This window comes from Sparus aurata, chromosome 4 (genome assembly GCF_900880675.1).
Source record: "Sparus aurata chromosome 4, fSpaAur1.1, whole genome shotgun sequence".
Classification (NCBI taxonomy): domain Eukaryota; kingdom Metazoa; phylum Chordata; class Actinopteri; order Spariformes; family Sparidae; genus Sparus; species Sparus aurata.
In genome coordinates this window covers 22,955,574-22,968,982 of record NC_044190.1, presented here as the reverse complement: position 1 = coordinate 22,968,982, position 13,409 = coordinate 22,955,574, and the positions used below count along the sequence as shown (strand labels likewise).

General features: G+C 41.0%; 1 protein-coding gene across 10 annotated transcripts in view; it reads left to right on the top strand.

The window, feature by feature from the left end:
- The window catches only part of tjp1a (tight junction protein 1a), a 109,917-nt gene that overhangs the window by 49,511 nt on the left and 46,997 nt on the right, over positions 1 to 13,409 (top strand). The window contains exon 1 of one of the 10 annotated variants that reach the window (XM_030413211.1): positions 8,351 to 8,791. The exons of the other annotated variants lie outside the window; for them this stretch is intronic. Within the exon in view, the coding sequence (XP_030269071.1) occupies positions 8,768 to 8,791 (24 nt within the window). The 5' untranslated portion in view covers positions 8,351 to 8,767. Of the gene's footprint in view, positions 1 to 8,350; positions 8,792 to 13,409 lie in introns of those variants that run through there. 10 annotated transcript variants of the gene reach the window in all.

The window sequence follows — 13,409 nt, the reverse complement described above, 5'->3', positions numbered from 1 at the left end:
TGTGTAGTTGCATCAACAGGACCGCTCAACCATGCAGACGACAGGGTTGTTGTTACTGCAGTGTGTACACTGGAAACAGTAGAGATCACGTGGTGTGACTTTATAGGATTCCTTTTCTTTGATCACCTCGTAAAAAAAAATGCAACTCATATGAAACAGTGTAAGTAAGTAAAGACGTGTTAATCCATTCACACAGTCACTACACAAATGGTTATCTCTGGCACTTGCATAAGTACGGCACGAAAGGGTTGTCGCTGAGAATCCTGAGACACTTACACCAGTGGCGGTTCTAGACCAGTTTTAATAGGGGGGCCAGGTTGGGGCCGGCTTTTTCGTTAGGGGGCACATACAACCTGGAAAAAAGGATAAATCCCTCATTCAGACAAAGCAGTGTTTACAATTTCAGCAATTTTGATTGGGTAGCAAACTGGTGAGACACTATATTTCTGCCTTTCCCTTCAGACCAAAATCATTGCAAGAAATCTGTCATTGTATTATTAATGCAGACTCCCTGTCAGGGGGGCCACAGGGGGGTCCAGACTCAGAGTTACGGGGGCACTGGCCCCTGTTGGCCCCCCACTAGAACCGCCCCTGACTTACACACTCCTCACGTAGCAGTTGTTCAGTGACACTGTCCTCCTGAGACATGCAGTTGCTCCTTCTCCCATGAAAATATGTACACTTCTATTACACGAACATGTACATTTCTCTCCAGGTGAAAAAGATATAACCCTCAACATCTATTTTTTTTTTCTTTATGGACAGTGAACAAGTGCCAATTTGAAAAATGTGAGTTAAACTGACACCTGCCTGAAATTGAAAGTATGTTTTTAGTTTTAGGGTGATAAATGGAGATCAGGGCTGCGCCGCAGGGCAGCTGCAAAATAAATCTCCCCCCGACAGAAGTTAATTGTGTTCACTGAGCATGGCAGCCTGAAATCTACAGTTGCCGTCTGCATTACACTTGTAAATCTTTACTCTTCCTTGAAAATCAATTACATGCCGCTTACAGTATGTGTCAAATAGCATTTTAGTGGCTGCTACTGGCTGTCGACACCGAACTTGAGCTGCAGCTGTCGGACTTAGCGAGACATAATTCAGACTCTCGATTTAAGTGGGGCAGCTTTGGAGCACTTGTGTCTATTGCCAATTCATTAAGCTGTAGATTCACACCGTGCTTGGGCGTTCACAGATGTTAGCCGGGACACAGACATATTAGCACTTGCACAAGCTCAAATTGATGCTCTCCGGGGAACAAGTGAGCCTATAATCTCTAACCTGGTTTTTATCAGGCCGCTTCAGCAAACAATACATCCAGTAAGTATGAGGACGGTGATATACATTTTATTGTTTCTGCTATCCTCAGCACATTGGATTGGAAATTAAGTTTAAAATGTTAAAGAGGTGAGTCTCCGTTTTAAGAGTGTTCTCAACCATATTAGCTGAAAAAATGATTGGACTTCTTACATACTGCGTACAACATGGTACAGACGAGGGAACTAAGAGATTTTTGGGCCATGAAACGTCCATTCATCCGCGTTTCGATCCATTTTCTTCATCAGGGGTTGGGTTGCGCTGGCAGCAGGCTAAGCATTGTACTCCAGACGTCCCCTCTCTCCCCCCAGCAACATTTTCCAGCTCCTCCTGGAGGACCCCCAGCCAGTCCCAGGCCAGAGGAGATATGTAATCCTTCCAGAGAAGATCTACCCCAGGGTCTCCTCACAGTTGGACATGCTAGGAAAACCTCCAAATGAGGAAAAAAAAAGGAGCCCAACCCAGAGGCAGCAATCTACTATTTTCAACCAGAGAACAACGGATTAAGGCTTGGAGGTGCGACACTCCAGCCTGCCCTTGACTGCAACCAACTAATGATAATTAAATTAAGCTAATTCATTCATTTCATTTTCTTTCCCTTAAAATTGATGGACAATACATGAAACAATCTAAAGTTCCTCTTGTTCGTCTGATGTGGATGCTCATGGCCTCAAAGATAAGAGTCAGGACTTTCACTGCTATTGCTATTGCTATTAGAGCTGGATTCGAACTGAAACAGTAAACATCTCGCCGCCCTAAGCCAACCTAACTGCACTAACTATGGAATAATACAGACAGAAGTTGTGATTCCTCTTATAGGTTTCATCAATGTACAGTGCAGAGGTTGTGTTTTCTGCAATGTTATTATAGCCTCAGGTGGACATTTACTGTAAGTGCTGCCAGACAGTTTAAGTGTTGCTTTTATTACACCCTCTGTTACACTGTCTGAGGTGACACGTTAACCTGTGGGAAGAAGCGGTGCAGTATAATTGCGGTATTTTCTATGTGGCTGGCTGATAATGCGTCTCCGCTGGTGTGAGTGTTTTGTTGTTTTGTCTCTCTGAGGTGCACCAGGCGAGGCTTCAGGTTGAATTTTCTGCGCGAGGTGTTGCACGTCCTCTGTGTCTCCAAGGCTTAGAGGATAGCTGACATGCACATGCATTCAAAAATATATCTACAGTACATACATGGGCTGCAAGGACTGCGACTGGTCTGCTTGAGTGGCTTTTGCAGCTGGTTGAAAGAATGGGAATATTGTTTAGATTGTGCTAGCAGATTGTGTATTTTAATGAAAGTATAGCAATGACAGAAAACATGATTGATGGAGCATGCGCACAAAAATATTTTAACCCTTTATTTAAAAACGCTGATGCTTGTTGAACCGGCGCGCACATCATCATTCTTCATCATTCAGACTCTTTCTGAACAGACTGGTTCCCAGACAGAGAGCAACAATGCAGCGGTGGTGGTTTTAGGACATGTTTGTTATTGGTAGCAAATGTCTGCGCCATTTGCAGACACAAGCACAAATACCATGCATGTATGTGAAGTGAGACCTTCAGGAATATTTGCATCATATGCTGCTTTGCTCCACTGTTGGTTCACATGCATCTGGCATCAGGTGCTGACCTCACTCTAATTGTGTCTTTCTGACTATCCCAGCTGTGTGTATAGTGAAAGGAAAATGACTAAAGGACTAGTCTCAATACCTCGCAGTGAAAAATGTGACTCATCATTTGTGTGAGAGCAGCTAAACAGACTGGCAGCTGTCGGTTTGTACGGATCGTGTCCTCACAGCTCCATCTTCATATGATCACAGGCAATTCCTGGTCACCCTTTATAAAGAACATCATTTATAAATGATACATTTATAGCTAATTAATACTCCTTTTGGTGAGATAGTAATACCTTGACGCTTTGGGTTTCACAGCGTGTCGGTTACTGACGCTCTGAAATTGTAAATTGGAAAATTGGAAAAACAGTAGGGAACGGTGTACGATCACGAGTTTTCCCATGAAAGCACCACCACGTTATTTTTCACGCTCATTGCTTTGAATTCAGGCCAAATGTTTTAAACTTTCAATTATTGTTTGGGAAGGAAGAAAAAATTAAATACTCATTGATATTTTCCTTTGATTTTGTGTCAACTTCACTACATATTCTCTCTTTCACCACATCGCTGAAATGCTGACGTGCAGAAGGGCAAACTTAGCAGGTTGAAAAATTCATGCATGTCAGCAAAATACAAACCCACCTGTCACTTAAGTGTACCTTCATGTGATGATGATAAAAAGATGATAAAAATCACATGTAAGTGCAGCCTGGGTAGAAGTTATTTAACACATCTCTGCGACAACAACAGATTTTTTTCTTTACGCGTCACCTTAAAAGGCCTTCTTTTTCATGGAAGTATTTTTTATGTAATGATCTAAGTATTATTTACCCTCTGTTTTTGCGAAATGTCATGTGACCCGTCACACAAAGTGGACCATTATCATAGGAAATTTTTGATGATTTGATTTGCACTGAACAGTCTGTACTTTTCTCCCCATGTTGTGAGTTAGAGGACACACTGGAACGGCACAGACACATTGTAATAATGCGTTTATCTTTATAAGCGTGTAAGACCAGGCAGTAACAGAGCACAGCTTGAAGTGGCATTAGCATTGTGTGCTATTCTGTCGCAACAATGAAGGGAAAAGGTTGACTTGCATTTCATGAAGTATTTACGGGCAAGACACGCACACACACAAACACAAGATTGAGCTGAGCGCCTTGTGATTGTGCCTTGGGATTTGCAATATTTTTAATTTACAGTCTCATTCTGCAGCAAACAATGGGGCCGTCACGTGGATGGAAAACATGACGTAATGGCTAGTTTCTCCTCTCCAGATTGATACAGTAAATTAATTGTTAATGGGCGTGTGTCCAACACAAAAATAGAGAAACATTTGGTATTCAGATTTGCTCTAGGGTGGAAAATCATATTTTTCTCCTTGCTGAGAACCACAGAAGTAGGAAAGCGGTGGAAATTAAGGTAGACATGCAGTGATTCTGTGCAGTGTGGTCCATTCCTTGTCAAACTACTTGAGATACCACTGAAAAGTGGAGTTCAAACCGGGTTCGCTGCAGACTCTGTTCTCTTGCTGTAAAAAAATAAAGGCTTAGCCGTTGTTGTCTGTTGAGAAGAGAAAGAGCAAGAGTGAGGCAGAGAAAGAGGGAGATGGGAGATTTTTTTTTGGTTGGTTGATCACAGGCTGCCTCTCGGAGTAAATATCTCCAGAAGATCAGAAGTAGCCTGCTTCACTCACAGTGACTGAAGACCCACCGTGGCAAATTTAGAACTCCAAAAGCTTTTTCCTTCATCACAAGAATCAAGTGGAACTAAGTGTCTCCAAATAACAGCACTTCAAACTATTCTTACGCAAGCTGAACTTTTCTTCTGTGGTTGTGAATGAATTTGGGGGGAACAAAACTGTCAACTGCAATGATAAGAAATGTCTTAAAACTCTGTGAAAGTCTCTATATTTCAGAGCAACTTTTTGCCAAGTGTCATTCTTATGTCTTGTCATTCTAGAGCGCTCCCCTGAACTATATGTCCTTTGATATACTCGGATTTAACTGCAGCTGCTTTGTGATGGCAAAATATCTTGTAGCATTTATCTCTTTAGGTCATAAAGGCATGTCAAAGAGTGAACATGATGGAAATAAAAAGTAGTAAGTAAGACTCTTGATCTGTTGATCTGTTAAAAAGCATATCTTGTTAGCCATGCTACTAGTGTTGGTCTGTCGGTCCGTCAGTAAGTTGGTTGGTCCACCGCTTTGGTCCAGACTGAAATGTCTCATGACTGTCAAATGGGTCACCCTGACATCTTGTCATGGTCAGGATCAAGCCCCTGACTCTGCTATTTACTGACTTCACCTCATTTTAAAATGATGAACAAGGTAAACATTATGCCTGCTTAGCATCGGCATCTTAGCATCGTAATTGTGAGAATGTTAGCATTTAGCTCCGATGCTAACAGAACAGAACAGAGCACCGATGAATCACCAGTACTGCGGCTGAAAATTCTGAAGCCTGAACGGCTAGAAAACAGTTACCAAGTTAAGCAGGAGGTCAGGTGTAGAGGCGGGAGACGTTCCTGATGAAAAGCAGCAGTCAGAGTTATTTGTTCAGTTGATATTTAAGCTGAAGATGTAACTTAAAAGCTTTGGACCGTTTTTATGGTGTTGTCTGGATATTTTTCCAGCCTCTCCTTTTAATATTTGTCAAAGAATACAGTGTTCTTTTGTTTTCAGTCTATGGTTTTATGTTATGGGTGTTGCTTTCCTTTTGTTACCAAGATAGTACTTCCCTGATTTTATGGATGAATAAATCTAACCTTGAACCTTTAGCCGTGTCAGGGGCTTTTCACACATGGAGGTCCATTTGATTTGTCTTTACTGTTTAAGCACCCACACAAGCCTGAACAATATTGACCTGGGAGCTAGCGGGTTGAATTTGAGAGATGCCTGCTAATCCTGTCATATGATACTAATCTGGGCACAAACAGTTGGCCTCTTAAGTAGAGATGTGACATTAGTATACTGATCATTAACGGGTTGAACCACAACTCTTTTTCCTTTGTGGCTTTAACTGAGAAGATTAATATTCTGTGAGTGAAAGTTTCTCAAAATGATTTCCAGTCCCACGAAATGACCAAAACCACAACAGATGTGTTATACTAACAAGTATTGCCTGATTAGCCAACGCCTGAAATAGCTTCTTTCTCTGGGCCATAGTTGTACCAAAACATGTTCCTTCACTATCAGGAAAATTTGTTGTTGTAGATTTGTTTATTTTCTTCATCTGTCGTCAACATTTATTCTGGTTATAAGACTGTTTCCTTGGTTGGCTAAAATGTGACAAGGATTGATAGAGAACTTCAGTTGGTCCTGTGTGTCCAGAAGGTTTTTATAGAAACAAAGAGCCTTTACTGGACCTGCAGGGCAGCCCTGAGTCAACAGGGCACTGGAGGGATCACACAGCCTCTCGCTGACACCTAACTCATCACAGATGAAAATAGGGAAACAACATCTGCTTAGGAACTTACACCAGTGCAAAATGCTTAACATCAAACCTCACATTCTTCTTATTTATCATCATGCAGTTGTGTTTATGCTCACGTGGATGCCTGCATGCGCATCAACGGTCAGCTTTATGTTCTCAGGATGTGCACATTATGCTGTTTCACTCTAGATTAGCCTTTTCGCTGCAGGAGAGGCTGGGTTGAGTGAACCTTGTGATACGCTCCAACCAAATCTGGGCCTGCATGTTCGCCTTTGTTTTCCGTGTGCCTGCTCTTCCATGAGCGCACCTGAGCTTTGAAGCTGCCCATTGCCTGGACTGTGAGCTGTGTCTCTGTGCTTGTGTATGTGAGTGTGTGTGTGTTTGTGTGTGGCATAGAGAGAGAGAGAAAAAAGAGAGAGAGAGAGATGCGAGCAGAGAGGACAAAGATAACTTTGATCACACTGAAGTGTCACTAATGTCTTGCTCCTATCTGTCAGAACATCTGAGGTACCATCACAGGTGTGGATGAGAGTGAGAGGCCAGCAGCAGAGGAAAGCTACTCTTCGTTGTTTGTTTTAAAGGCGATTAGCTATATTTCCTAGCTCAAGTTTTTGCGATTTTTATTGCAATTTTTTTTTATTATTATTAGCTTACACCTTAGTCATCATGTTAAACATACTGTTGTCCGCGCTGATCGATCCTGACAGGCGTTTGAGGAGCTTCAGAAGGAGCGAGCGACTTGCATCAATACTAGTATGTACCATCCTCGGGGCATGTTTAACACTGATGTGCCTGTTTTGTGCAAGCATTTTGGTGAACCCTTGTGAAAACTGTACGTCCCAGTCAAGGTCTTCTTTGACGTACCTTAGGAGTGAGTATGGCTGCAGGTTTTTACAGTTATTCATCTGTCTTGATCCTCTTCTTGTCATGACCTGGCCTTTTCTGGAGGTCATCCTCTGCTAGCAACCCTCAAGACATGTCTGATTCTCCCGACTAGCCTCGCAGGATTATGTCTGGTGGGAGTTAACCCCTTAGACCACCTACGCCGTGGCCGAGCCCTTCTCCCCACACAGAGGAAGTAATCATGAGAGGAGCTAGTTTGGGGGAATGTGATTGCCGAGTCTGTTTAGAAAAGATAGAGCGAAAAGATAGGGTGTTTCTCTGTGCTCGTATGTGGTCGCCGAAGACTTCTGTAATGTCACTGCTTCATCATGTCTCTCCCGTGGCCCACTTTAATATTGCATGAATTCCTTGCTTAACCGAAGTAAGCTGTGAAACAATACATGCTGAGATTGTTGCATCCGGTGGGTGGGGTTTGGTTTAGGAAGTCATAGGAACTAAACTGAATGGCTTTTGTGGTTTCCTGTGAGGTGAATTATCAGCCCCAATTTGTCTGTGCCGGGAAATGTTTTCATATAAGGACTCTCTGCTTAATTTACTTTCTCATTTTGTGAGCCCCCAGAATGGAGTCTCAGTCATCGTCCTTGGTCATGACCAACTTTTTTAATATTCTGCTCATATGTTATGGTGTTTTGCTGCGAGAGCAGGCTTCCTGTAACCAATTTTATATCATGGCTTTTTATGAACAGATTAATTGTTGGGTTTTTTTTAACACCGACTAATTGTTAAAAGCTACCGCAGTCCTTGTGTAACACCCTAATACAACATCAGCTCACGGTGAAAGTGAGCATTCAGCATCAGCAGGGACAGCGGCGTCGCTTCTCCTTATTGTATCCCGGACTTTGTATTCCACGGGATAACAGGGGTGGGCACTTATTGAGTCGATGATGAAATAGATAAAAAATCGGAATTAAATTAAATGACTGATAAAATAATAACATGTAGTAATACTCAATGCAACAGTATAACGTGATTTGGGAAGACTATTTTGATTAAATGGATAATGCCCCCGTTCTCCCAAAACGTCGCACCCCTCCGTGCGTGCAGTGGTCCGCTCCGCACAGACGCGACACGGCCGTTGCTCTCAGAACCGAGAGCAGGGAGAGGTTTACTCAGCCTGCCATTGCAGTGCGCCGTCCGGGTGATGTCTACTCTTCCCAACTTTTCATCCAGAGGTTAGCGACGGAACGTCAAAGCAAGGTGGTGTTATTTTGCCTTTTTTTTCAACTCGAGTTTCTTCCATGACTCGATACCTAACTGGACTAACGTTAGCGTGTCGGGCAACGAAGATAAGATAATGAACTTTGGACTTTCCAGACGGCTTTTCGTGACATGTTTCCCGTCGTCCTGGATAGAATAAAATAACAACGTAGCCCGGCGTGGCGGCAGCTGGGCGAAAAATTCAACTGGAAGGGGAAAATAGCGCACTCACCCAAGTGATTATCAAAACAAAGACAGTACAACTTCTAACCTGCCACTTTTGAAACGGAATAGGAGTGTAAAATGTCCTCCAAAGCTTCAAATAAGGTGGGTACCTGCCTGGCCGGATAACATTCAAGTGGAAAGTGTGTTTTATTCAAACATGCTGCTGGCTTATCTGGTGTGAATGATAAACCGAGAAGCTAACACAGGCTACATAGAAAAAGTGGTTGTGCTATTGCTATATAACTTTGCAGACTATTAGTAGTAGTAGTAGTAGTATAGTAAACTTAATGGTGGTCTGTATATGTTTGTGTGTGTGTGTGTGTGTGTGTGTGTGTGTAAAAGAGAGAGTGTGTGTTTGTTTTGCTCAGGAGTTACTCTGAAATGCACACCCAGTGACAGAGCCTACAGCCAGCCATGCTGTTTCTGCTCTGCTAGGTTCAAAATAATCTGATTTATACTGGCTATTACTGTTGTTAAGCTGTCACTGATAAGTCAACCAGCTGTGTTCATAGTAAGTCTCGGATCAGCTACCTGTTGATATTTAGAGTCCCAGTCTTAATAGTTTATTAAAACACTGCCAGGATCTAAATGCTCATGGATCTTAAAACCTAACTGAGGTAAAGGGATCCCCCTTTTTCAGGCCTCCCAGAATATGGCAGACCACACACTACTTTTGATCAAGTCCAGTTTGAGAATGATTTTACTTCAGTTTATGTTTTTTTCTTATTATTAGTCAGTACAAATACTCAATATTGTTTGTAAGATGATGATAACAATCAGAGATTATGACCCACCTGCTACCCCCAGTGTGATCTTTCTTAACAATCTTATTTGGATGACTTTAACACTAAATTAAACCTTCACTCAATTGTGAAGTCATATTTGAGGTCCCTAAAACCCATTTTCGAGAACCACTAGCCTGCAGGCTCATCCAGCTGTGTGTGGCAGTGCTATCCATTCATCAGTTAAAAAAAAAAAACAGCTGGATGAATATCTTTCAGTGCTTGCGTTTTTTAGTTTTGTTTAATATCAGCTTATTTAGATTATAAGACATCAATGAAACATTCTCCAAGATTTTGTTGAAAACTAGGTCAAGTCAGGTGTTGAAGCAGAACAGTTCAAAGCATATACTGTAGTCAGTAACCTCTGCATTTGCACCCATGCACCACATGATTGCAATGTCACAAAAAAATACATGAATTTAGTTATAAAATAGTTTAAGTGAATAGAATTTTTAAGTGGGTCAGTTCTCAAAATGGACTAAAATATTCTCAAACACTGTATTCAGTACTCAATCAGGGGAGTATTTTTTTTTAAACTGACAAGTAAGGAATGTGCTGTGTTTGTCCAATAGAGGAGGTGGTGATATTCAGGTTTGGTCAGTTCTTCCGGTTAGTCGAAACCAGCTCCGTCATGTTAGCTGGTGACGTTATGCTGGCCTTGGTCACACCTCAACATAGGACTTACTACTGTAGTATGCTAGCTGTTGATTATGAGCCAAGTCTATGGTGGATAGATTAGTAATTCCAGCACCTCCTCTTTAATTTCTTATGATTCTCTTTTTGTCTTGGATACCTATGTAGAAGTGGTTGATAACAATATGTAGTAAGGACGTTTTTAACATTGTTTGCTTTGAATTAAAAGTGAAACTGTAAGAGCTGGATGACAGTGTAGTGATGTATTACCTTGGGGCAACACAGTTTTCAGTAATGCTCCGCAGTAACATAAGCAATGATTATTACAATCTGAACAGACAGGCCAAATAGGGAAAGAGCTGAAGGATCTTGTTGTAGACTATCTTTGTCAAAGACTGAGTTAGCATGGGCACTATCCCTCGTAATTGAGACTATGTCTCCAGTTGCTGCTTCGTTATAAAAGCTTTCCCAGACTGTGTTTGTTCAGGACTTTGAATAGCCAGAGGTGTTTGTTTGTATAAAAGTAGATGACATAAAACTAAAATTTGGATCAGATTGTGCTGTCAGTTAGATGAAAAACCGGATTGTAGGAGTGGAAGTTTTATTGTGCATGACTACTGATGGGTAGGAGAGGCAGCTTATGTACTGGTTGTGATTAGTGCCTGCCAATTTCATGATGGGGAAAACACTGAATTCTGAAGTTTTAGTCCTATTGTTCAGGTGATTACTTTATTTCTTTCATATAACTTAAGTGACTGTTGATAAGAAGGGTAGGCTATATGCCACTAATGAACAACTTTTTATACGATTTTTAAAGGCAATAACCAAAGCTGAGCTGATCTCTGTTTCTATAACCTATACTACTCAAGATGTATTTCCGTTGGGAGTTTTTTTCATCAGTTTCTGTGAAAGCAGGATATGTGTTTTATATTCAATGCTTATTTATTGGCAATTATTCAGTGTTATATATGGTCCCCTTGTGAAATCACAATGTAGTAATACACTTGTACTATGTTATCATTGTAAGTTATCTAATACGATTACCAGCATTAAGTTTTTTTCTTACATAAACGATTATTCTGAGATATATTGATGTCAAAAAAAGGTCCTCTTAAGTTGGTGTTGTTATTTTGTCTTTGCATTTTGCCCAGCTGTAAAAGCCTAGCTGAGCTGTGTCTCCTTTAAAACACAAGACCTAGTAGTGGCTTGTATTCAAGGGTCACTGCACTGATTACCAACAGTGCAAAGACAGTAGACTCATTAAGTAACCAAAGCTGCTCTTAGTGAGACAGACTTGCCCTGACAACATTTTGTGGTAACAGATTTCATCATACGTTGTCAGAAATAATCAGTGTAACAAGTATAACTTTCCTTATGCTGTGTAAGCTTTCTCTGTGCTTCATTGCTCAGTATCCATGTATTAACTCCCACCTGATAAGTTGTGATAAACTGCCAACACCAGTGTTACTCATATAGCTACAGTTAATGATAAACAGGAATGAAATGGTGCAGTGCTGTCTGGAATAGAGAAACATCTGTGGGTGTGTTGACTTCATGTATCAGAGGCCAGTATTGCTATTATTGCGTAGAAGTGTGTACTTAGAAAGTGTGTCATCAGGTTAGTATGATTTTTCAGTCAGAGTTAAGTAGTAGGTTGTGAGGACTTTGGATAAAACAATTTGGGTGACAGAAATAAAACACTTTGTCAGACGTTACCAACGTGAAGTTGAAGGGGGTTTTCAGTTTGTAATGGTAGACCTACAATTCAAAATAACAGTTTATGTTAATTACTGTTTAGAGGAGGATGTGTTTCCATGAAGACGGAAAGGGAAATATCTTTCTGTTCGGTGCCAGAGTTCCTGTTCTGGCACCAAGGACAGTGCTCTTAAAAAGCTGAGTGTAAACTAGCCTGCTTCAGCTCAGGAAATCTTAAACTTAAGTAGTAGTTAAAAAGACACAAAGAAGACAGTGATGCCATGTTGGTTGACCAACATTTGATAAGCTGTGGAGTAACAAAAAGTAAAATCATAATTAAAATGTATTTGGTCATCATTGAAAGACAGAATAATAGAATGGAATTTAAGTGTACATTTGATAGATTTTGTTATACACTGTTTTGTAAATTAATCAATCCTTTAACTGATATAAAACTGGTGGAACACAACATTAATCCACTGCAGAGTTGACATAACTCTTCTTCACTACAGTCCTCATTCTTTGTCTTTGGCCTTCAGCCAGTCTCACTTACATTTGTGAATGCAAGAGGACGAAACGTAATTTAGAGCATCAGCAGTCCCTCCAGCCTCCAGACTTGTGTTTTGAGAAAGAACAGAATGAAATAAATGGGAAGCGCATTTGGATGAAGGAGGTTGTATTAATTAGACTTGCACAGCGGGCCAAGAACAGCCTCTGTTTTGCTTTGATGATTACACATCTCCATTTACATCAATGAAGGAGGGAAATGTAATTAGAGGACCAAGTGCTAGGAAGAGGAAAAGAGTCCTGGTGGTGTTTTTGTTCTGTGTCCTAGGCTCCCTGTCCTGTCTGGAGAATCAGGGCTGATGTGGAAAATGATAAACAGAGTGTGGAACAGCTAATATCTGGCATCTGCGAGAAAGAGTTGCGACATCCGTTTATAAAGCACTTATCCAATCTGCTGTTGATGCACTTCTCAAAGGGATTTAGATGCCAATATTTAAGTGCAATAAATGTAACTTATAAACAAACAAGGGGTTCCCGATAATGGATTTCTTGGAGCTGATACGATAACTGCCCACTTTTCATGGCTGATGGCAATAGGATAAACAGTAGTATATATTCCTGTAAATTACTAAAGACTGTATAACCTGTAGTTTATGCACGCCTGAGGGTAAGAGGCTAAGAGGCAGTAAGCAAAGATAGATGATTTGATATGATGATTGTCCAACCGACTGTCTCTAAATGTAGAGATGCTGCCCTTTTTATAAGTCAGTGAAAGCATTTAGGCTCTGTATCATGGAATTTATCTAGCTCTATCTGCTAGAATTTCACCAATATCAGTAAACGGCTTGTAAAAAAAACACCACCACCTCCTCATCTTTAGGGAAACACAACGGACACTTACAGCTGACATGCACCTTTCTTTTTATACTACTTTAGATATCTGCATTTATGGACACATTCTTATGTTAGGCTACATATAGACAGTTGGCACAGAACCTCACAAAAAGCATAGCGCCATGCAGATGCAGAAAGAATCAACTGGTTTAGAGTAGGACTATAAGGATATCAGATTTTCACTACATGATTATCCTGACCAAAATAAT